The sequence below is a fragment of the Penicillium argentinense genome (genome assembly GCF_028826775.1).
Source record: "Penicillium argentinense strain IBT 30761 chromosome Unknown utg000005l_segment0_segment0, whole genome shotgun sequence".
In the NCBI taxonomy this organism is placed as follows: Eukaryota; Fungi; Ascomycota; class Eurotiomycetes; order Eurotiales; family Aspergillaceae; genus Penicillium; species Penicillium argentinense.
The window spans coordinates 5544244-5567503 of record NW_026622664.1 but is presented as its reverse complement, the minus strand read 5'-3'; the positions used below and the strand labels follow the sequence as shown (position 1 = coordinate 5567503).

At 50.9% G+C, this 23260-nt stretch overlaps 12 protein-coding genes across 12 annotated transcripts; 4 read left to right on the top strand and 8 right to left on the bottom strand.

Annotated features, from left to right (window-relative positions):
* Nucleotides 1-11: 11 nt before the first annotated feature.
* On the bottom strand, nt 12-1223 carry N7532_006889 (putative proline racemase; the record flags this gene model as incomplete). Its single annotated transcript, XM_056619383.1, has 1 exon — nt 12-1223. One exon carries the CDS (start codon nt 1221-1223, stop codon nt 12-14), a length of 1212 nt encoding a protein of 403 aa, XP_056475542.1.
* A 484-nt stretch (nt 1224-1707) lies between these two features.
* Nucleotides 1708-3295, bottom strand: N7532_006888 (putative MFS transporter; the record flags this gene model as incomplete). Its single annotated transcript, XM_056619382.1, has 2 exons — nt 1708-1734; nt 1790-3295. The coding sequence occupies 2 exons, from the start codon at nt 3293-3295 to the stop codon at nt 1708-1710; spliced, it is 1533 nt and encodes a 510-aa protein (XP_056475541.1).
* Nucleotides 3296-3684: 389 nt separating this feature from the next.
* Nucleotides 3685-5362, top strand: N7532_006887 (putative extracellular lipase; the record flags this gene model as incomplete). The annotated part of the gene is made up of 2 exons (XM_056619381.1): nt 3685-4287; nt 4337-5362. 2 exons carry the CDS (start codon nt 3685-3687, stop codon nt 5360-5362), a joined length of 1629 nt encoding a protein of 542 aa, XP_056475540.1.
* A 230-nt stretch (nt 5363-5592) lies between these two features.
* On the bottom strand, nt 5593-6707 carry N7532_006886 (uncharacterized protein; the record flags this gene model as incomplete). Its single annotated transcript, XM_056619380.1, has 2 exons — nt 5593-6006; nt 6063-6707. The coding sequence occupies 2 exons, from the start codon at nt 6705-6707 to the stop codon at nt 5593-5595; spliced, it is 1059 nt and encodes a 352-aa protein (XP_056475539.1).
* A 275-nt stretch (nt 6708-6982) lies between these two features.
* Nucleotides 6983-8079, bottom strand: N7532_006885 (uncharacterized protein; the record flags this gene model as incomplete). Its single annotated transcript, XM_056619379.1, has 4 exons — nt 6983-7670; nt 7730-7808; nt 7860-7875; nt 7936-8079. The coding sequence occupies 4 exons, from the start codon at nt 8077-8079 to the stop codon at nt 6983-6985; spliced, it is 927 nt and encodes a 308-aa protein (XP_056475538.1).
* A 289-nt stretch (nt 8080-8368) lies between these two features.
* On the bottom strand, nt 8369-10165 carry N7532_006884 (uncharacterized protein; the record flags this gene model as incomplete). The annotated part of the gene is made up of 4 exons (XM_056619378.1): nt 8369-8722; nt 8772-9128; nt 9183-9893; nt 9947-10165. 4 exons carry the CDS (start codon nt 10163-10165, stop codon nt 8369-8371), a joined length of 1641 nt encoding a protein of 546 aa, XP_056475537.1.
* A 478-nt stretch (nt 10166-10643) lies between these two features.
* On the top strand, nt 10644-11873 carry N7532_006883 (sialidase family protein; the record flags this gene model as incomplete). Its single annotated transcript, XM_056619377.1, has 1 exon — nt 10644-11873. The coding sequence occupies one exon, from the start codon at nt 10644-10646 to the stop codon at nt 11871-11873; it is 1230 nt and encodes a 409-aa protein (XP_056475536.1).
* A 227-nt stretch (nt 11874-12100) lies between these two features.
* N7532_006882 (dihydrodipicolinate synthase family protein) lies at nt 12101-13133 on the bottom strand (the record flags this gene model as incomplete). The annotated part of the gene is made up of 2 exons (XM_056619376.1): nt 12101-12622; nt 12675-13133. 2 exons carry the CDS (start codon nt 13131-13133, stop codon nt 12101-12103), a joined length of 981 nt encoding a protein of 326 aa, XP_056475535.1.
* A 437-nt stretch (nt 13134-13570) lies between these two features.
* On the top strand, nt 13571-15651 carry N7532_006881 (Zn(II)2Cys6 transcription factor; the record flags this gene model as incomplete). Its single annotated transcript, XM_056619375.1, has 2 exons — nt 13571-13720; nt 13807-15651. The coding sequence occupies 2 exons, from the start codon at nt 13571-13573 to the stop codon at nt 15649-15651; spliced, it is 1995 nt and encodes a 664-aa protein (XP_056475534.1).
* A 275-nt stretch (nt 15652-15926) lies between these two features.
* Nucleotides 15927-17006, top strand: N7532_006880 (aldo/keto reductase; the record flags this gene model as incomplete). The annotated part of the gene is made up of 1 exon (XM_056619374.1): nt 15927-17006. The coding sequence occupies one exon, from the start codon at nt 15927-15929 to the stop codon at nt 17004-17006; it is 1080 nt and encodes a 359-aa protein (XP_056475533.1).
* A 1397-nt stretch (nt 17007-18403) lies between these two features.
* N7532_006879 (polynucleotide adenylyltransferase) lies at nt 18404-20729 on the bottom strand (the record flags this gene model as incomplete). The annotated part of the gene is made up of 8 exons (XM_056619373.1): nt 18404-18475; nt 18627-18762; nt 18815-18929; nt 18987-19599; nt 19664-19875; nt 19939-20103; nt 20371-20519; nt 20581-20729. The coding sequence occupies 8 exons, from the start codon at nt 20727-20729 to the stop codon at nt 18404-18406; spliced, it is 1611 nt and encodes a 536-aa protein (XP_056475532.1).
* Nucleotides 20730-21323: 594 nt separating this feature from the next.
* Nucleotides 21324-22659, bottom strand: N7532_006878 (homoserine acetyltransferase family protein; the record flags this gene model as incomplete). Its single annotated transcript, XM_056619372.1, has 5 exons — nt 21324-21406; nt 21457-21536; nt 21590-21737; nt 21791-22450; nt 22515-22659. 5 exons carry the CDS (start codon nt 22657-22659, stop codon nt 21324-21326), a joined length of 1116 nt encoding a protein of 371 aa, XP_056475531.1.
* Between the last annotated feature and the right edge of the window lie 601 nt (nt 22660-23260).

The window sequence follows — 23260 nt, the reverse complement described above, 5'->3', positions numbered from 1 at the left end:
TCAAAATGTATTTACATGGCAATATCCTTGACCGAGAATCCATCCACACCTAGTCCATCTTCCTTCTCAACCACAAAATTGTGATATCCAGTATAGTAGGCATATCCCTCTACCCGCACCTTCACCCACGGACGACCTTGCTCACTGTTTGCAACGGACCCAACAAAACCCGAAAGCGGCTTGTGAGCACGAGTGACTAACGAGTTATAGATGCGCTTTCCACCCGTTGACAAGGTCCCCTTGACGTGCGCGAGGGCCACTCGCGCCGCGACGCACCCACCTGTTGGAGACCGATCGATCTGCTGATTGGCAAAGAAGCAAAGGCCGGTCTCCTCACTATCAGATCTCTGCTGTGCTCGGAAAGCAGCTGTGCCCTCCGCAGCGTTGACGTGACCGAGTCGCATGTCTGTGATCATGATGCTATACAGATACCCCTGCTCGCCGGTGACAATATCTCGAGTCAGGTAGGCGAGATCCGGGTTGGAGCTAATGACCTCCTTCAGGAGTCGTGTTGCATTGTCCATCTCTTGCAGCTCGACCTCCCCCAGTCCCTTAGGGAAGCCCAACTCTTCGGCGCTAATCAGGCAGTAGTATGCTCCGCCATAGGCAAAGTCAGCCGTCACCGAAGTCCGGCCTTTTAGTTCCGGCCACCGATGCGTCTCTGGCAGCTGAACCTCCAGAGAGGTCGCAGTTGCAAAAGACGGAACCGAGACAAACGACACCGGCTGCGAGGGATCCGACTTTCCAGTTGGCAGGGTGGGCACGGTAACCTCGACAAGTCCACAAGGAACATGCAGATTGAGATGAGTCGTGCCAGAAGCACTATCATACTTCAACTGACCCCGGCGCGGGAAGACTGACTCACCAACATCAACAAGAAACCGTCCAAGAGCAATCGTCGCATGTCCACACATAGTCGAGAACCCTTCATTATGCGTGAACAAGACGCCGATATCCGCCTTTCCTGCCGCCACCAGCTCGGTCTCAGCACAGAGAATGGCGCCGTACATATCATAATGACCGCGCGGCTCCAACATGAGAAGACGACGGAATTCGTCTGATTGCGCCTTCGCCTGGGCGCGTTGCTCCATGAGCGTTCCTGTCAATTTGGGGAAGCCGGACCAGAGAATGCGGGTTGGCTCGCCGGCCGTGTGCATTTCGACGCAGGTGATGGGTTTGATGGCGCCATCGTCTTGAAAGGCGGGTAGATTTGAGGGATCCATCTTTATATTATGTGTTGACGAAGATATATGCGAGAACAGAATCCGTTGAACATCGCCGGGTGAAGTCTGGCGGGGAGAGATTGGGGGTGGGGTATGTTTCCGAAACGGGCATGTGGGCTCGTCAAAGGGCGCGTATTCAATTCTTCGGCACTCATTCTATGAGTCGATTTGCAATTGAGTTTCATTTTTACTACAGACCTAATTGAATATTAAGCAACGAAAGGCCTATGATGCATGCATCCTCTTTGATGTCGAACAATCAAGATCAATTGAGATGAATTGATTCCGTGGGATAGAGTCACGATGGGCTCTCGGTAGGCCTCCCCGAGCAATCGGGCCCAGATACCGATGTTTGGTATCTGGACCTAAGTTAAGTCGTTCGTGGCTCAATTGATGAACGAAAGAATTGATTGACACAATTACAGTCACGATATGAAACGAAAGAAGAAAGCCCTCGATAACATTTCCCTCGAAATCGCCAGACTTAAAGTACATATCGGAAATTCGGGTTCTGCGAGCATATCAGCAAGTCGGTTACGAGGAAGTCGGGCAAGGGGGAATTTTACCTCAAAATCTGTGAGATCAGACAGTTCATCAGCCTGCGAAAGGCCCTCGCCACCTTCGTTACCAGCCGCAGCATCTCGCTTTTTGTTACGTCTAGTCAACAACAACCTCAGGCCAATCGCGAGCGCCACCTGGCTCGAAGAGCAGGCAAGAATGACTTTGCAACCGGTCTGATACAACGGAGCCTCCCTAGCCAGGAAGGCATGAGGCCCAATGATGTTGCCAGCACAGTATGCCAAAAATACCAGCGCGACACCCGTGCTACGCTTTGTGTAGCCGGCCAGGTTGGTGGCGGGCATCTGCAGTGCCAGTACCAAAGAGCAAACATAAGCTCCGAGGATGTAGTAGCTGAACAAGATTCCCACTTTGTGGGATTCATGCGGGAGCTTCCACATCAGACACACCCCAGTGATGGTCGGAGCTAGGTACAAGGCCATCACATAGGTGCGAATGTTCCTAATGCGTGAAGCCAGGAATGTTCCCGACAAGATCCAAAAGACCTGAAAGGCACCCTGGGGTATGCCTAGTGCGACAGTCTCGAGAGGATCATTGGTCAGTCCTTTGATGATGAGCTTGCCGAAATTCGCGTATCCGCCGTTGATCGTTTCGTTGAAAAGGGTGAAAAAGAACAAGATCCACACTTGAGGATCAACCAATGCTTCGCGAATCTGATACCATTTGATGTGATGGTTGATCACACCGGTCCGACCGAGTCGGCTGCGCGCGATCAGGAGTGCTTTTTCCTCCAGCTTGAATCGCTTTGCGGAAACGATGTCGTCAGGCAGAAAGAAGAGCATCACAATGCCCCAGAGGATAGTGATACCGCCGAGAATCAAGTAAATCGCTCTCCACACCGCAATCGTCTTGATCTGACCGATACCAAATGTCAACAGGCTGCCGATCATTGCGCCCACGCCATTGCAGCTGTAGAATACACCGGCACGAAATGGCTGTTGTGCACGCGTATACCACATGCCGACAATCATCATAAAGCAGGGCGTGATGGGTGCCTCAAAGATACCGAGGAGAAACCGACAGATAGCCATGCCATTGAATGAAGAGCACGCCGCAGTGATCATGAGCATCGATCCCCATGCCACCACATTCGCCGACACGACTTTCCCAAGCCTTGTTCTTTGAGCAAGGACATTCCAAGGATACTCGGCGACAAGATACGCGAAATAGAAGATGCTGGCCAGCCAGCTGTACTCGTTACTGGACATATGGGTGGACGTCAACAGGTCAAAAACGGCCGAATAAGCCAAGGCGGACTTGTCAATGTACTGGAGGGTGTATGTGCCCGCGAGAAGTGGCAGGAGAATCAGGTCGACTCTGTGAACTAATGCTTTGTTGCGAGGCTCATCGTCCAGCATGGCCTGGATTGTTTCCGAGGTGAATCCATGTTCGTGGAGGAACAGCCCGCCCTCGTCAAGGTCGGTGATAATACCGGCTTGGATATCTTTCTCTTCGGAGGTGCCCTCAACTGGCTTCTTCGTAGTTTCGGACATGATAGTAAGACTAAATGGAGTACGTAAAGACAGGGACAAAAAGAAAACGAAGCGCCCCCTGAGAATCCTTTTAAAGTCACTCCTTATCTCTGCCCAGCATCCCCGACTTGCTAACTCAAATCCATGCGGAGTAATGTGTATTCTCGGATTCTCGCCGAACTCGCTGGCCCCACAAGATAAACCTCCTGACACTCCCAGGATTAACTTAAGTAGTGGAATGCCTATCTTGTCTCGTGAAATAAACGCAGTCTCCACTTCCCACACGATTATCTCCCCCGCACGGAGCTACTTCTGTCTCCCGGGCAAGCAAGCCCATCTCTTATAATCTCACCATCGTCTCTCCCACAACACGCCGCGACAATTGCTCAATCGAGACGAGGCAGACCGTAATGACCGGCTCAATTCAACCAACTGTGACCCTTGCCCAGGGCAAGGTAATTGGCACCCGTCAGGGAGAGACCGCCCCTCAAGCGATCGACGCATTTCTGGGCGTGCCGTATGCTCTCCCACCAGTCGGCGACAGACGATTCAAGCCCGCCGAGAAGGTGCCTCCCTCCACAAAAAGTATCGATGCCACCAAATTTGGCGCCGCGGCCCCCGGGAAGGCGTTGCTGGCTGGCGGTCCCAAGCTGGAACAGAGCGAGGATTGTCTGACTGCCAACATTTTCCGACCGACCGGGACGAGCGAGAAAGATCGGCTTCCTGTCGCCATCTATCTTCATGGCGGTGCGTTCAATCGGGGAGCGGCTGCGACGCATGACACCGGGTCCATGGTGGCATGGTCGAAAGCTCCCTTCATCGGCGTCAGTTTTGGGTATCGCATTGGAGCTCTCGGGTTCCTGCCGTCGACTTTGACGAAAAAGGAGGGTCTTTTGAATCTCGGTCTTCGCGACCAGGTGGACCTGTTCGAATGGGTTCAAGAAAACATTGAACAGTTTGGAGGCGATCCTGGATGCGTCACCTTGTTTGGTCTGTCCGCTGGTGCCCACTCAGTATGTTCCACTTCGAAGCTTGACTCGTTCTTCACTAACAGAAGAATAGATCGGCCACCACCTGCTCAACTACGCTGAGAAGCCACTGTTCCACCGCGTGATTCTGGAGTCCGGATCCCCAACCTCACGCGCAGTTCGTCCCTACAACGCCAAAATCCATGAACAACAATTTCAAGACTATCTCAAAGAAGTCGGCTGCCCATCCGATCTCCCCGAATCTAAGATCTTCCCTTTCCTCCGCACCCTGCCAAGCTCGGTAGTCACCGATGCGCAAACAAAGGTATTCGACAAGTACAATCCATCTCTCCGCTGGGCATTCCAGCCCGTCATCGACGACGATCTCATCTCCCGCAAACCTCTGGACGCCTGGAACTCGAAGGTCTGGAACAAAGTTCCTATAATGACCGGTTTCAACAGTAACGAAGGAACAATGTACGTAGACAAGAAAATGTCCCGTCCAGAGCAATTCCGAAGTTTCTGGAAGGGCCTACTCCCTGAGCTCTCGGAGGAAGACCTCGATACTATCGACTGCCTATACCCGGACCCAAGTACGTGTCCCGATTCACCGTACATCGAAACAAGGAAGGGCCTTGGCCTTGGACCACAATATAAGCGAATCGAAGCTGCATACGGACATTATGCGTACGTTGCACCTGTCCGTCAGACCGCGTATTTCGCCGCATTACAAGGCACGCCTGTTTATCTGTACAACTGGGCACTACCTCGAACTGTGGTTGGTCGTGCGAACCACGGTGACAACATGTACTATGAAACCTTCAATAGCGACATCACCGGACTTTCCGAGTCTCAGAAGGAGCTGTCTGGCGCGCTGCATGCTTATGTGACCGGCTTCATCACCTCTGGTGACCCCAATGCCTTTCGGGGTCAGAATGGGCAGTTGCCTGAGTGGAAACCTTATGTGCCAGATAACGCCGAGATTATGATCTTCGGAGAGGGCAACGAGGAGCTCATTGGAGGATCGACTGCCCCTGCGGCCAAGTTTGTGAAGGATGAGTGGGCCAAGGAAGAGACGAAGTTTTGGTGGTCGAAGGTTCCGATATCGCAACTGGCCTAGCCGTTGTAAATTAGATGAATTTAGAAGATGCGATAGAAACTAAAATGTTAGATGAGATCAAGATAAATGATTCATTTAAGCTTCAAAAAATGAGATCAATTCACGATATTAGACGAATATACTCATTCGAGATTGAGAATTGGAATTATGGCATAGGAAAGAAGGCTGATAATATACTTTCGTATTCCTGGATGTGGATCTGTCTTTTGATTCGGCTTATTGGTGGAACTTCAAGACGATTTTGCCCCAGTGTTCTCAAGTATCGTATCAACTTCAGCACTGGCCATTTCCAAAATATGAGCCGGCAAGTACTGAGGATTCCACCCAATCTCGCGACCGTTATGAGCTTCCAATGTGCATTTGCCCCCAAGAAACAACGGCACTATTTCCTTCGGACATTCCAGCGCCACGCCCATATTTTCCAGGGCCTGGTCATCAGCCAGTTCCACTTTCTCTGTATCAACAATCTTGCGCTCTGCCAGTCGCCGAGCCATTGCTGAGTAGAGGTCATTCCAAGCTACGCTTCCGCTAGCAGCGAGATAGTATCCATTCTTTCCGTAGCCGATTTCCTTACCCGACAGGATATTCCGGCAGATCTCCAGATACAAATTCGAATTGTCGACCACATGGCAGACTGGCCATGTCTTCAAGAATAGAGGATTAGCATTCGATCTGAATTTCGAGGATGGGAAAGACCTACATAACCAGTGGGATCGGGTCTGTACACCTTTCCGGCCTTCGTGGCAGCGTTGACAATGGCGACAGTCTGGATGGAAGTCTTATTTCCAAACCCTTCCCCTTCTCCATATACAATGCAGGGTACGAAAATGTAACTCCGCACGCCATAATTATCTGCCGTTTCTATGATTGTATTGTTTGCTTCCATCGCCTTTCCGACAGGACCAAAGCGAGGGACTGAAGTTTTCTGGAGATTGTACAGCTCCGGATCATTATCAGGAATAGGTCGGTCGGTCGGGAGGCCAGCATGGCTACTGAAAAGTTTTGCACCAGATGTGTGCAAGAAATGCACATCCCTCCCAGTCTTCTTCCTGACTTCTGCAAGAGCTTTGATCATGTGAAGCTGCGTGGTTGAAGCCATGGCATCGATCAAGAAGTAGATGATGGAGATATCATTTTCGACAATTGCAGCGCGAATACTCGCTTCGTCGTTAACGTCGAATTTGATCGGGTCTGCGCCATATTGCTTGACAGCCTCGCTTTGCTCGTCGGTGCGCACAAGCGCGTATAGTCGGCGATATGCAGGGAGTTTGGCGGAGCTCCACCGGGCGAGTAAGGATCCTCCGAGATATCCGGACGCGCCGGTGACAAGGATGTTGTGAGACATGGGAATGGAAACTGACTGGGTGTGTTTTATTGTATGAGAGATGTTGTTCAATTTAAAGAGGATCGAAAGTGGATGCTATCTTAGTTCTAACCTGTAATTTGTAATCATCATCCATCATCACCCCGCCAGCCTCCGGAGCACACCAATTGCCCCCAAATTGCATAAAGCCTTTAAATGTCTCCGAATCCGCAAGGCTCTGACCCACCTCCGTTATTGCTGACATGTCCACGATTTGAAATGCTTGCTAATTGTTAACGACAGATATGCAACCGCAATTATTGCACATTTGCCCCCGCATCATCATGGAAAATGTCAGTCCCCCAGTTCGGCCGGTTAAACCTCTTGCCCCCAAGCGACGTGACTAACTCGTCAATCTGTGATATCTCTTCATCGTTCATCGTGAAACATTGCTGAAGATTACCAGCGATTCTTACAGGGTTTGTGCTCTTTGGAATGACACTCCACCCCTTTTTCACTCCCCAACTCAGCAACACATTGCCAGAGCTGCAGCCTCGCTTCTGCGCAATGTCATTGACAACGGGATTCTCGTGAAGAGTACTTCCACTACCGCCTAACGGACCGAATGCTGTCTGATGAACCCCGTTCTTCACGCAAAGGGCATTGAGTTTCTTTTGTGGAAGCAAGGGCTGGATCTCGGTCTGGTTGACGGCAGGAACAATCGTGCAGCTCTTCAGAAGTCTCTCGAGATTCACAGTCGAAAAATTTGCGACACCGATAGCGCGCACTTTGCCGCTCGCTAGAAGCTTCTCCATCTCGCGCCAGGTGTCTGTAAAGTCCCACTCTGGATCATGGACTGTCCGGTCTTCTTTCCCGTACGTCTCGGCGGAGGCAGTAGGCAGTGTGACGGGCCAATGCATGAGGTACAGGTCAACATAATCGAGGCACAAGTCATCGAGTGATTTTTGCAAAGCAGATATAATGCGACGGTGGTCGGATGACCAGCTGCGAACGTGAAATCGAATTAACAATGTTCAAACCCTTCTCAATATTCCGGATCATACAGTTTTGTGGTCACGAAGAATTCATTTCTCGGGACGTCAATTGTTTTGAATACTTGTCCGATCTCTGCTTCGTTTCCGTCTGAAGCTGTCAGTATCCTTTTCGTCATTTGACTGTTTTAGTCTAGCATACAAAGAGGGGCGCAATCCTAGATCCTGGCCATTAGCAGCTGAATCAACAGAATTTTAGAAATGTCCGGAGCTCTTACAAAATGCCTGTATCCCGCTTCAAACGCCGACTTGACGGCAGCAGCAGCTTCACCAGGCCCGGCCTTCCATGTGCCAAATCCGATTGCAGGGATCTTGGCGCCGGTGTTGAGGCTGAAATACTTGCTTTGCGGATCCTCTGTCATTTTGCCGAGGATGAATCAATTACTTCAGTTAATCAACAGCGCAAGAGAGCTCTATTATAATTCGACTCGCCGCATTTCCTAGAAAGCAACGATCTGAGTGGGGTATGCGTCTGAAAAGACCGGAGAGAAGACCGTAGGTGCTCTAGCTTGATTTCCCCTCATCTACAGACTCGGACTTACCCCGGATTCTCTACGAGTCCCACCAGCATTATTGTGTTTGGTATTTTCATCTTAACAGCCAAGAGCATTGCGTCCAATTCCGTTCATTATAGGCCTTGAGAAGGTAATCCTAAGCAGTCTCCACATGTTCCACTCGGTCTTTCGCATCATCATGATCACGGTCCAGCTTGCCAGCCACAATATTCTCACGTACATCCGACCGAACTTTCTCCTCTTCTGTTGGATAGGCATGTCGCCACATCATCCACAATGGTTTCTCGAAGAGATTATCCATGCTCTCTATGGAGCGACCTTTCATCTCTGGGAGACAAAAAAATACGAAAACAACTCCCAGATAGGTCAGCATGGCGTATAGTAAAAACACGCCCCAGCCCATCTCGGTAATCATATTTGGTGTCGCTCTCGTGATACCGTAATCCACGATCCAATTGATGAAGAAGCAGATAGCCATACAGAATGATCGCTGGGAGTCGTTAGACATGATTGAAAAAGTAATGGGACAAGACACTCACAATTCGGGTTGGAAAGATTTCTGCGGCAACCACGTAGCATGCGACTGAATGACCGAATGACCATCCGAAGGCATAAATGTAAATCCAGATGATGCCGACAATACCGCCTGCTGGGGTTCCGCCCACATTATCTGTGTTCGTCCCTGCGAACCGCAGATACAGGGCAAGATAAAGCATCGCTGTCGCCTGCATTGTTGCTCCTACCAGAAGCGGAACTCGGCGACCCACACGGTCAACCAGGAAGCCCACATAGAAAATGGTGGTTATTGTCTTGACAACACCGTATATACCAGTTGTGAGGAGGCTGGATGAGCCACCACTAACGCCGATTAAAGCAAAAATCTCGGGCGCGTAGTACTATTTCTTGTTGTCAGTAGAGAAAATCACAACCCTCCTTTCTCCAAAACTTACATTCAACGAATCAGTACCCGTAAACTTGTGAAACAGAAACAGCATCACTGCCAACACAAAGCGCTGGAAGTTACTCTTGGACGTGAAGATATCCTTGACCACTACCCAGTAGTTATGCCCAGCGAAGCATTCCTGCTCATGTCTCACCTGCGCTTGAATCTCATTATACTCGGTCTGGACGTACTCATGATCTTCCGGAAGCTTTCGCAACTTGCAAATATTCTTCAGGCCCTGCTCGGATCGACCGTGGTTGATCAACCACCGAGGCGTCTCGGGCACAAACGGTATCATCAAACACAGCAGGGCACCAGGAATGATCTGAATACCCATCGCTGTCCGCCATTGCGTATCATCGTGCTCAACGCCGGGAAAGGACCACTTGGAAACTCCATAGTTCACCCAAAATGCCAACATGAGCGACGAAACGATCATGAGGTTGTATGTAGCCGTCATGGAGCCTCGAATGGATTTGGGTGAATTTTCTGCCAGAAACTGAGGCGTGAGCATTGACGAGGCTCCGACTCCCATACCAGCGATGAACCGCCCTGCTAACAGGACATCGTAATCTGCAATCATTTGCATTACGGCGCCGGCAACGAATACCAATCCCCATCCAAGGACTGACCACTTGCGCCCCAAATAGTCGGAGGTTGGTGCTGCGAGTAGAGCGCCGACGGAGCCACCGGCAGCTAACATTGATGCAATAGTCCCCTGATTCTCGTCAGTTGGTCCGACATTCTCTGCAAGATCAGGGCTCTGCATACCTTGCGATTGTCCTGCTCCGCCTGGGTGACGGCATTCAGGCCGAATGCATTTTTGAAGGAGGGGAGGGTCAAAATGCCGCCGATGTTTCCGGTGTCGAATCCATAAAAGGAGCCACCCCAGGAGACGGCCACCAAAAGATAGAGAAGACGGAGATTGAAGATCGCTTTCGGGTCGGTCTTCGCCTCGTTACTGATCCAGATGCTCGTTCCCCCCGCCATGATGCCTGTACAAGAGCTGTTCGAAAATTCCTGCTAAAGCAGTTGAGGCTGCTAAAGTTATGAAAGCCCGAGAAGATTGGAAATCGGGGATAGTTGAATGGCTCCAGGGCCAGCAGCGAAATATATAGATCGCACTGAAGAAGAACACGAGAACGTGGGTCAGTACACGCTGTCGGCACTCCAATAAACCCACTGCGCCCAGAATTCAGCTGCACACCCCATGGGGAAGTGGGGGAGTGGGTATTGATTGCTTGATATCGGACTGTCCTCCGTGGTTTCGTGCTCTCGACAGCCTTCCGGTGACCAAACCGATGCTTTGCAGCTCTTGATTCTTTCTGGCAAGCTTGACATGAGTCGAAGGTGGGCAACAGCAGCTATGTTATCGATAAGATAGCTGTTTTAAATTGTGCGGGTTGCTCAAGGACATTCTGGTCCTCAGCAGCGTGGCTTCCTTTTCCACTCCGCCATCACCGCCGTCATGTCCACCACGACCCTCACCGAAGCTCCCGACTTCACTCCAACCCTTCAACCCTCTCCGATGAAGAGGCCCCTCCATGAAGCGTACATACCCGCTCTCACTCAACAATGCCACGCCTCCAATCTTCTACTTTTACCAAATGGCGACCTCCTCTGCGCCTGGTTCGGAGGCAGCATCGAGGGCCGACCCGACATCTGCATCTACATGTCCCGCATACCATTCGGGCAACAAACCTGGACAGGCGCAGTGAAAATAACCCACGATCACACCCGCAGTGAACAGAATCCCGTCCTCTTTCGCGTTCCCTCCACCGGCGATATTCGTCTCCTGTACACATCGCAAAACGCGGGCAATCAAGATTCAGCGATCGTCAAGCAATTGACCTCCTCAGATAACGGTTCAACCTGGTCCGACCCGGCAGTGCTATTCGGAGATGCAGGCACCTTTATCCGACAACCTGTCATCGTCTTGGACGATGGTAAGTGGGTGGTCCCCACCTTCAAATGCCGCACGGGGCCAGGCGAACGGTGGCTGGGAAGCGACGATATCTCATGTATCCGCATATCCAAGGATGAAGGAAGGACTTGGACGGAGAGGGATATACCAAACAGCTACGGCTGCGTGCATATGAACATCAAGCGACTGAAAAGTGGCAACTACCTGGGACTATACCGAAGTCGCTGGGCGGATCACGTCTACCTGTCGACTTCCCCAGACGGACTCGAATGGAGTGAGCCACAGCCGACTATTCTCCCAAACCCAAACGCAGGGATTTGCTTTGATGTGCTGCCGTCAGGCCGCGTGGTACTAGTGTACAATCACTCCTCCAAAGTGGATGCCCTCGGTCGGCGCGATGGGCTATATGATGATATCAGCGATGGCACGGATACGCGAAACAACCAGGCAAGCAAGCATGGAAAGGAAGCCTTCTGGGGTGCTCCGAGAGCGCCGTTGAATGTTGCGTGGAGTGATGATGAGGGCAAGTCGTGGACGTGGAAAACATTGGAGGAGGGAGATGGGTATTGCTTGACGAACAACAGTGAGCAGAAGTTGAATCGGGAGCTTTCGTATCCGAGTATTGTAACTGGAAGGGATGGTGCTATCCATGTTGCGTTTACGTTTTGGAGACAGCGCATTAAGTATGTTCGTCTCGAGGAGGACTTTTTTCTTAGGAGAAGCCACCAGGTGTACATGAATAAATACAACGCTCTACAGCAATATACATGCTAGCTAGCGCCTGTACCATTAGATAAAATGAACTTTTATTTTTTTGTATACTAGTTTTGCTTCCAGGATACTACTTCTACTACCGAGTGTGTTTGAACGGAGGGTCACAAGTAGCAGGAATGAGAATTTCGTTCCATAAAATACTTGTAGGTTCATAATAATGTCAATTCCAGCGATATTAAGCTCATTTATTGCTTGACCATTTCTAAATCTATGGGCATGGTCTATTCTTACACAGCATCTGGCAGACTCTTCTCAATCTCGACCAAGTGCTGCATCACCTTCTCCACCCACGCTGCCTTCTCTGCGCCAACAGGGAGATAGGGCTTCCGCGGCCAAAAGGCCTTGGGGTCTGTGATACCAGCCGCAGGACCAGCAAAATGCCCAACTGCGTATTTCGTAGGCGCAATTCCCTCCTTGCATGCTTTCTCGGCCTGGGCCACTAACCCTTGAAGCTCCTGTGCCACTTTGGTCTTTCCTTCATTCCACAGAGTGTAGAGCCTCGATACGCACTTGGGAAATACATTCGCAATGCCTGTCACACAGCCAGCGCCACTTCCGACCAGGCAAGGAAGCAACCAGTCAGAAGACCCAGCATAGACAGCAAACTGCTCATGCTTATATTCCTGGGTCAATCTCGTCACTTTTCCAGCGTTGCCACAAGTCAGCTTGACACCGACAATGTTAGGATGCTGGGCGAGTTCGGAGAGGGTGTCGGAATTCATGTCGATGCCATTGCACATGGCCGGGAACTTTTTGCGGGTTAGTCTGGGGAATTTTGAGTATTCGAGCGGGTAGACTCACGCTGTAAATGACGATAGGAAGCGCAGTCGCATCCGCGACATCACGATAAAAGCCTAGCAGAGCTTCCTTTGTCACAGCCTTGGCCCAGTAATTCGGCGGCAGCAACAAGCCAAAATCCGCACCAGCGGTCAATGCATCCTCGGCTAGGCGGATTGACTCGTTCGTCGATTGTCCACTGATGCCTGCGACGACCGGGAAATCAGGTCGACCCAGATCTGCCGCAGCTTTGCGCGCAACCTTGATTAATTCCTTGCGCTCCTCGGCAGAGAGCAGGACAGCCTCTGCATTAGTTCCAGCCAACACCAGGCCGTTTAGACCGCCGCGGATCAAATGAGAGAAGAGCTTGTAGGATGCATCGTAGTCCACTTCCTGCCGCCGGGATGGTTTGTACAGGGAGATGACGGGCACGTAGATGCCGGCGGGGATGACCTTGGCCTTATTCGCGATGGTGGATGTCATGTTCGCTTTTTTCTGGTAAATCACACAGCTGGACCCCTCCCCACGGCGTCGACAGCCCCTCCATACCCGCCTTATACACTCTCAGATGGGCGTCGTTGACTTTGCTTCGGCGAGAGTCCGAGATTTCCGTCCCGGAGTCTTTTCCACTGCGGGGAGCTGGCGCCAATAAAGCTCGGTGGAGAAGGCGAAAGGCGGGGGAGCAGCCAATCCTTCTGGCAGCTGGCGAGCTTGGCGAGCTTGATGATATTGACGAGTGGCAACCGTGGATTTCGTCAGGAAGTGGGCTGAAGTGGAAAAGCGTAGATTGACGTGAACATGGGGGTGGAAAGTTTCCCCTCTCGTGCGTAGATAAACCCCCTCGGGCAACTCCCCGGGGCCCTACCTGAGCACCTTCCAATCCCACCACCCTCGCAATCCCCCCTCGCGGGCCATGAACCATGACCAAACGCAAGCGGACGGAAGCCGATGAGGCATCGGAGGCCTTGCCGGAGACCATCTTGCAGACTAGCGAGAGCAAAGACGTGCTGGAAGTTTTGCCGGGGATTACCCGGAAGATCACCGCATGTGGAGCGTGTCGCAAGCAGAAGGTCAGTCGAAACACATTGCACTACACGCAGTAATTGAATTGTGCTGTGTTTGATTTGATGAGAGCTAACAGTGCAGAATGGTCTAGATCAAATGTGACATGACCAATGGGCCCCCGTGCTCACGATGTCATCGGCGAGGCCTGTCCTGCGTATTGAACAAGAGCCTGCAGTCGCTGGTGGAGGAGGTCAAGAATACCGAGCAGTTGCAGAGCGATGTCCATGGCATTCACGAGGTTCTCGACAGCATCTGCCAGCACCTCAGCTTGCCACGACCGAGTCCTCTTCTCACTGCGGGCGAGTCGTCACAAGCGGACATCAAAGCAGATCAACCGGACGATGTAGAACGAGACCAGGAAGATCTCGACGGCTGTGAGATATCACCACCCGACACACCATCTGCCGTGCAGGCCCCCATCGATACGTTCCTGGATATCGCTAAACTGGGCAGTCCGGGCTCGTCAGAGAACACCCCGAGAAGCACCACCCGCCAACGACAATATGCAGCACCCCAAGACCTGATCAGCAAGGCCGTGATGAACGCTACTGTCGCAGAGACCTTGGTAGAAAGATACTATACACGACTAGACCCCTACCTTTACGGCATCTGCAGTCGCTATCGAGATCTCAAGCAGCTTCGGACGGCATCCCCCGTCCTCCTGGCAGCCATCTGCACCGTCTCTGCGCTACAAGATCCACAAGGACAAGCAGTGTACGAAGTATGCAACCGCGAATTTCGGCGACTGGTCTCACGATCAATCTTCGAGAAACATGACCTGGAATATGTGCGTGCGCTATGCGTCAGCTCCTTCTGGCTGTCCGATGCATCGAGGATTCTGGCGAGCGACGCCATTCGACGTGCAGCGGACATGCGTCTACATCGTGGTTTCACCCATCTCGCGAACACGACGATCGATCCGGGATTGCAACTAACTGATACTGCACCCGGAACATCTCTGGCCGGAATAAATGTCCTCAAAGACCGCGTGAGGTTGTGGTATCTCATTTTCATCTCCGACCAGCATCTTTCCATTCTCCATAACCGCGATCCTCTCCTCCGTAGCGACAAAGAGATCGCACTAGGCTGGGAAACCTTTCTAGCCCGAGACGACACGACCGATTCCGATGTTCGCATCATATCCCAGGTCGCACTTCTAGTCATCATGAGTCAAATTCGTGATCTACTCGGCTCTGATCAAGAGTCTCGCATTCCACAGTCCCTCTCCCACCAAATCACGCACTACTCCCGTCAACTCGACCGTTGGTTCACCAAGTTCTCTGCCCTCTTCAAACCAGATCCATACATTGGCGACTTCCCGAAGCGCGGGCTCCAGCTACATTACCATTTCGGTAAACTATACCTCGGCCACCAGGTGTTCAAAGGACTGAACGGAGAAGCCATCCCGTCCCATTTCCTGGCAGCAGCCAGTATGGCCCACGAAGCCGCCATCGCGATCTTCGAGATGATCCTACGCGAAGAAAACCTCCGACGTAGCCTCGTTGGGATGCCCCATTACTTCCACATCATGATTGCCTTTGCCGGTCACTTCTTGATGGAAGTAACTCGGAACTACCACGCCCAGCTACCGATATCACCAGATCAGGATTTCGAATTAATTCGGAAAGTGCTTGAGCTTTTCGAGGCTATCCCATCAATACAGCAGCACCCAATCTGTCGAATGACTCCCGGCCTAACACGTAAATTGCGCGAGTGCATTGATATGCTGCAGAGGGATGGTGGGCAAATCATGTCTTCCCTGCCAATGGCCACAGATCCGATTGAGTATGAGGCACACAGTGTTCCAGGACAGATGAATGCGCCACCCGGGGCCTTTCCTTTTGCTGGTGACTCGCTCGTACCGCCTGTAGATGACTTTTTGTTTGCGGATTTTGGAGAGTTTAGTTTTCCTGGGATGATGTCTGGTCAGAACTAGTAGATACCTCTCAATTTTTGGCATATTTATCCATTATGAGATAATTCCCCGTCTACAATATACAAAAATAAACGCGTAGATCGTCCTATTGCTCTACTACCATTCCCTGTCAATCCAGATGGCTTCAATATTCAAATCTGGCAGGCAGGCCCTCGGCAAAACTCCGGAGAGATCCCCGGTCCAATCGCCGATACCCACTCGAGAGCACATTTAATAAGGCTCAAGAGATCTACATTTCTTTCAGCATCGTAGCGAATAACCAGCGCTGAATCGGAATGTCTCCAACTCCGCCAACATCCACCAGCACCCATAATGCCGCAAGCAAATCTACACACCCGAAGATGCAGTACCAAAGACTCGGCAACAGCGGCCTAAAAGTCTCCCGAATAATACTCGGCTGCATGACATACGGCAATCCCAACTGGGAAGGATCCCCTTGGGTGCTGAGTGAAGAAGAGTCCCTCCCACTCCTCAAACGAGCCTACGACCTCGGCATCAACACCTTCGACACAGCCAATACCTACTCGAACGGAAATTCCGAAACCATCATCGGAAAGGCGCTGTCGACATACTCCATCCCCCGCAGCAAAGTAGTGATCATGACGAAGCTATACTACCCCGTTCTCGAAGATGACCTCGATGCCCGGCCAAATCCAGCGTTCAATGATGGGGACTTAGTCAATCAGATGGGACTGAGTCGCAAGCACATCTTTGATGCGGTGGAGGGATCCCTCCGTCGACTCGGTACAGATTACATCGATGTTCTACAACTCCACCGTTTAGATCGCGAGACATCTCCAGAGGAAATCATGCGCGCTCTTCACGACCTCGTTCAACTGGGCAAGATCCACTACCTGGGCGCATCAAGTATGCACTGCTGGGAATTCGCGCGGCTGCAATACACCGCCAAGATGAATGGGTGGACTTCGTTCGTGAGCATGCAGGGCCTGTACAACTTGCTTTACCGCGAAGAGGAGCGCGAGATGAATCCGTTCTGTGTGGCGGAGGGCGTCGGGCTCATTCCGTGGAGTCCGTTGGCGCGCGGGTTACTGGCTCGTCCGTCGCGGGAAAAGTCAGCGCGCGCGGATCAGGACGTGAAGACGAAGAAGTGGTTTGTAGGCGATCAGGATACGGTGATCATTGATCGGGTTGAGGAGCTGGCGGCGAAGAAGGGCTGTGGGATGAGTTCCATTGCGATGGCGTGGTTGTTGAAGAGGGGCACTTGTCCGATTGTCGGGCTGAATAGCATTCAGCGAATTGAGGCTGCGCTGGAGACGCTGGAGGTGGAGCTGACTGATGAGGAAATGTTGTTTTTGGAGGAGGAGTATAAGCCGTTGGCTGTACAGGCAATATAACACAGTTCCTACGGGTCCTTTCATCTCATAATCGTGCCTTTTATCTAAATTATGATATCAAACAAATCCACACCTTGAGCCATCCCATCTAAGTCATCAATCCTAAATTTCTCTCTATATATCCGCTAGCGAGTCATGCAGCTCCTCCACAATCTTGCGACAGTCTTGCTGATATATGGTTATTAATTTGAGATTGGGCTTCGGGGTTCCAGGAATTAATTCCATCGGCCGTCCGATATTACGACCGAATTCAGTCATGGTCCCATACTTAAGAATCGCACAGCGCCGCGTAAGCATTATCAACACTTCTCCATCAACATCTTCTCCCTTGCACTAATCAACAATGGCTTCGAATACTTCTCCCAGCTTCAGTCCCTATGTGGCGGTCTACATAGACCAGTCGGATCTGCCTAGATTCTTCGAACTGATGAAGCCCGGCTACGAAGCCATGATTGCCGAGCCGGAATGTCGTTTCTTTGAAATATACCAGTCTCCCACAGACCCGGGGACTTTGCATTGAACTGAGAACTGGTAATTACATTCCTTCGGTTGTTGAATCATACACAGATCGCATGTTTATCATTTGCCAGGGCTGCAACAACTGAAGGGTTCATGGGTTAACCACCTGTTGCTGTGCTGTTCACAATGTATGGTCTACTAACGCGGGTACATACTAACGCTGGTACAGAATCAAATTACCAGGGAGTATTACAAGGAATATCTGACTGAGACAGAGGCAATGTTCGTGAAGCCACGTGAAATCAAAATCTATAACCGGCTTGGGGCCCCGTAATACATGGTCAAAGATCACTGAGCTAACCAGCATTCTAGGCTAGACCGCTTATGATTGAAGAGATGTCGATATTACTATACTTTCTCTAGTGAATAAATCCAGTTTGTTTAAGCCCGCCCTTACGGTGAAAATCTGTTTGATTGAACTACCCTAGCTAAGCTATCTGGTGAACTCAGATGCAAAAGAATACGGGCCAGGATCAGTCACTAAACATAGCAGACTATGGGGCTTCGCTGTGGGCAATGCGATAAATAACTTGACGAAACACCCATTCTTGCAGCCAGGTCTTGTAGATCAGGAACATACGGGACTTTTCCACGGACGATGATCTCCAACTTAATTTCCAGGCTTGCAAATGCTGAAAGGGTAAGTGAAAGAGAACCCACCTTGGGTGCTCTACGCGAGCTTGTCTTGTCGGTTCACTGCAGTGGTCATCGATTGTCTCGGCAATCATCTCACGTGGTCGATATGTTACAGACAGGGGAGAGAAAAAAGAAAAAACCTGCTGGGCGGATGTGTTCACTTCGTGATTGTTGTGCTTGTTGGACGATGGGGACTAGCCCCGACGCGATGAGCTGTGACGGATTTGGTATCGAATTGTTGGTCAAGCGGGGGCGGCGGCGCGAGAGACTCCGTTCGTTGTAGCCTGGCGCTTCGCCGCGGCTTCGGTCGAGCTCTGAAACAATCCGCAGTTAGCCATATTTTGGTCATACTACCTTGCGTGAAATTCTCGAAGGACGGGGGTGGACGGGGGCAGACGGGGATGAACGAGGTCGATCAATGAGCTCCTGTTGGGTCAGATTCATCTTGATCATATCCGCGCTTACCTCCAACTGGTTGATGTTGCGCTTCTGTCCGGCGGATGCGGCGTCGGGTGCGGCGTTCTTCTTGACAACCTTCTTCTTTGTCGGACGGGTTGGTCGAGCTTCACCGGGCTGGAAGACGTCATCGGGCAGTTCAAAACTATAAAGTGTCAACATTCATAGATCTCCTCAAGTCGGGGCCAGCACTATACCTTCGAACATGAGTGATGGACAAGTCATGAACATCCGGTTGGTAACCACTCCACGCCATGCAAGTGCTTTTGAAGGTGCCAGCATCGTGTGAGATATCCAAGGATCGTGGAGCGCCTGCATCTGTCAATCAATAATTGTTGTCATAAGCGAACGTAGCTATAGCATATATACCGGGCTCGAGTTGGTTAAGTTCCAAGCCAATGTAGTAGGTAGTCGTGTAGACATTCTGGCTTTCATTTTCAGCCTTTCGCTCTGCGGGCTCGGGGGCATGAGCATCCTCGGCTCCTCCGTTCTGTGCCGCGGCTTGATGAGCGGCATCCTTGGTCTCATCGGTGGTCTCTGTGGTCGTTCCTTGAGCCTGGTACTTGGTGGAACCATTCTTGACAGCTTCCAACTCCTCTGGGTTCGACACTAGGTGAATCCGTTCGAATCCTTTCGGGAAAGGATGCGCAACTGCAACGATCGCCTTCCGGTCAAGAGCTCCCACAAGATGACGCAGCTTTGACTCGACAAGGCCAGACCAGACAGCCTCGGCTTCTTTGGTCTTGCTTGTAGCCGTGATATTCAAGTAGTACTTGTATGCCTGTGTGAAAAAGCTGTGTCGGCCGAAGAGATCACTCCAAGAACCCTTCTTGGTGAAGATCTTGTCGACGATATCTCCTCCCCGGGCAAGCTCACGAAGGATAACAGCTTTGGTGGACAACGAAATGTTGTGAGTGGCACACATGGAAGGGTATGCGGGCGTGATTATAGGCATGAGGTGGTATCGGTCCTGAGGGTAGATCTGAAGTTCATGTCAGCGAAAAAGAAACATTCATGAAAGGCAATATTATGGACGTTCGTCCTACCTTTGGATTCCAGATCTTCATCTGAAGTGGACCATCCTCAATTTGCTTGAGCAGAACTGGCTGCGGCCATGCCCATTTGTTCATGATCCTGAAAAACTTGCCGACAATGACAGATCCGGTTGCTTGAGGGTACAGCTGGCAGACTCGCGCCACCAGCATTGCCCATGCAACACCACCGGGAAAACCAACGATGTTCGAATAGATCGCGCGACCTGTAGCAGAAAGGAGAAATAAGATTATGGTAAGCTCACGAGGGAGAAGAGGGCTCAACTTACGTTGGGCCCAGAGCTTGATCGCACGCAACGCGAGTCGGAAGGTCTTTTGCTGGGGAACAAGCTCCAAGATCTGATCCGTGACACGAGTTCCATTCAGCGAGCGTACCTCGAACTCATCCAGACCTCTCAGGTAGTCATTGTTCTTGAGGTCCAAGTTCATCGGCACTGATGAAACCATTAGTCTGGCGAAAATCAAATCGATGCTGATCCCGGAAATCTCCAGCTTGATGATGGGGACGAAGGCTTCCGGAACTGGAGTCATTTTCTCGATTGAGCCTTTGGGTGCGATCGATTCGAGGACAGGGGGAAGTCGGTAAAGAAATCATCTCTAAGAACGTGCTTGGGGCCGACAACCAAGGTATCGATATCCGATCCTAATACCACCGGCGGTTTAGCGAATGCGCATTGAACATCAACAGATACACAACCTACCTGGACCATAGACACCCAGTCGGTAACTACCGTAAGCGAAGACTTTACCTCCGGCGGCCTCCACAGCGGCTTGGGAGAGTCCCTTCTTACGACTGACCACCTTGACGAACTCGAGCGCGACACGCTGAAGAAGCGACAATATCTGCTTCCTATATAACCAAACAGTCAGAATCTTTCTCATATCCGAAAGCGATGTGGGAGGTCACGCACCGTCGCTCTGTCTCCGCTGGGAGTTCGAAGTTGTTTTGCGCTTTCAGTTCGGCGATGAGATTATCGTTGGCAGCCACCTCATCTTGGGTGGGGAGGACAGTCGAGATGGGAGGGGTGACGCCCCACTGTCGAGCTGGCGGCGTTGCCATTGTGACCGTGTGATGAAAGATCGGGGTGATCCTCAAAGTACCCTAGAGCTTTGCGACGAAGATAGGGATTAGATAACGGCGCCGACGGGTTCGAATCGACGTCACAGTCGCGTGATGGCGACTGCAGAAATATGGATTGAAAGAAACAGCCGAGGCTAGTGAAGAGGAGACAAAGGAAAAGGAGGATGGTAATGCGACAAGGGGAAAAGAGCGGCAGGACTAGGAGTTGGTAGGAAGGTGAAAGCGCGAAAGGTCTACGCACGGCGCTTCCATCGGCGCTTACTCATGCAGCGGTCACATGATCGCATCTGCGACCGTTTGGGAAGGGGCTTGTCTGTCCACCTGTTACATCTGTCTGTCTGCCTAGAGTTCCGCCTTGAGTAGTGCGTTTGCCATAACATGCTGCCTCAAGTACCTTCATTATCCTAGGACAACATTCATCGAGCCACAAAATAGTTTGAATCTCAGCAGCTTGGTACTATGGAATGGTGCTAGTCCTCACGAATAGTTCGATGCTACCTATTTAAAGCCCAGCAAGAATGGACATTACAGAGTTGAGTCCAGCTTCTGAGAGAGTGCAGCGACGTCCTGCGCTTAATTTCCTGCAAAGAATTCCGCCAACTGCCGATCCAGCCACTCAACATCTTCCTTGCTATCCCCAGGTCCTCCTGCCCAGTCTGGATTTCATGTCAGTAAATAGTGTTCGATGAGTGGAGACTTAACTCACGGCCCCAGATTGAAGGAAATATATCTAGCTTTCCAATTCCCGGCTTCATGCAAGCAACCTCGTACTCCGAATCCTCGGGCCTAAATATTGTCGTCAGTGCATTTTCCTGCAAGTCTCCGAGTGTTCAACTCACGGGAAATAAAGGTCGGTCTTCGCAGGCAAGACCAGAGTCTTGGCCTTGATCGATGCCATTGCGTTCTCGAAATTTCCGTTGTATGGTTCTTGCTTGGAGACGTCGCCATTTTGCCAGGTTTGGATCATTATTAGCAAGTTTTCAGGGTCTGCAGCTTGAGTTAGCATCATTCAGACTTATGCTTGGTTCTCACTGTTCTACCTTTAGAGCAAGCCCATGTCTCCCAGAAATTATGCAAAAAATCCTCAAGGCCTTGATAACCCAAGACGGTCTCGTACAACTTGTGTCGGTAGAATGCTTGGCTGAATCCCCTGTTTATACATTTGTTAGACGGGCTATTAAACAGAACAACGGGTTTGACTTGCCAGCCTGCGTAAACCCTTCCAAGTGCCTTGAGGCCAACTTCCTTCTCTCGTGCAGTCCATGTGCGGACATTTGACTCTTTCTCTTGCACTCCAATCGCTCCAGATCCTGCCGAGCGGGTATCTTTCGCGGCCAGCAAAGCGCTTTTCACACCCTCAAGGAATACCTGATTGTGAAGAGAGGTCTTTGCGGATCCACAAAATGGGACAGCAATATCCATGAAATCTGGGTACTGGGTGGCCCACTGGAATGTCTGGGCGGCCCCCATCGACCACCCAACTACAGCTCGCAGGTGAGTAATGCCCAGGTGCTTAGTGACGAGCTCGTGCTGAGCGCGCACGTTGTCATAGAAGGAACATTCCGGGAATGCCGCTGGAATAGGTTGATTCGAGGGTGAAGAAGACTGTCCATTGCCAAAAAGTGCAGGAATGATAATGAAGAATTTCGCCGGGTCAAGCGTCTTGTTTTCGCCAATCAGCCAGAAATTGTCCGAGATCACTATTTCAGACTTTGAGTTAGTAACAGCTCAGGAAGCAGTCTTGGATAATTTACAGGGTCATACTTCCAGAAAACCAGCTTGGGTAAACGATTGCTGGCGACACTGGGTTGCCAAAGGTCTTGTAAGCAATGTGCGCATCCACGATCTTCTCTCCACTCTGCAGCTCCCAGTCTCCAAGCTTGAAGGTTTCGTAATCCCGATCGCTCATTTTTTCGGCAAAAATGTGTTCTTCGCGGATTGAGGGTAGGTGTCACATGAGTTCGAGTTGTGTGTCACTGGGAGATCTGCCCTTTATAGTCTCTGCGATAACAACCCCGCTCGTCTCTCCGCACGAGGGGCCAAGCGCTTGACATCGGAGTTACGCGGTATTTTATTCTGCACTGCTGGAGCCTGAATATTATTCATGTTCTTGATGAAAAACAAACCCTTTCATCAGATAACAGAGGAGGCTTTAGCTGCGATAATATGTAGCTTTTCTGCATGAGTAGTGGGCCGGAGGATCACCCAGAGTCCCCACTTGTTGTCTCGCGCGCGCAGATTAAGATGCAGTTGCACACTGATGCTAACTCCTCATGGTACCCTAGCTCAACCAGTGCCTATTTCCCGCTAGGTCAAAGTAACGCTTTGGTCTTGTCTAGGAAAGACCGTTCAATAATCAATCATGTAAGATTTCTATGACTTTGTATCGGGAAAAATACCTGGCTGCATGCCTTTCAATTTCCGAATGGTATACTTTAAGTTTGTTTTCTATATTTTATGTCCTGACTATCTAGTAAATGTAATAATGTTCATAAAGGGCTGTGATGCCG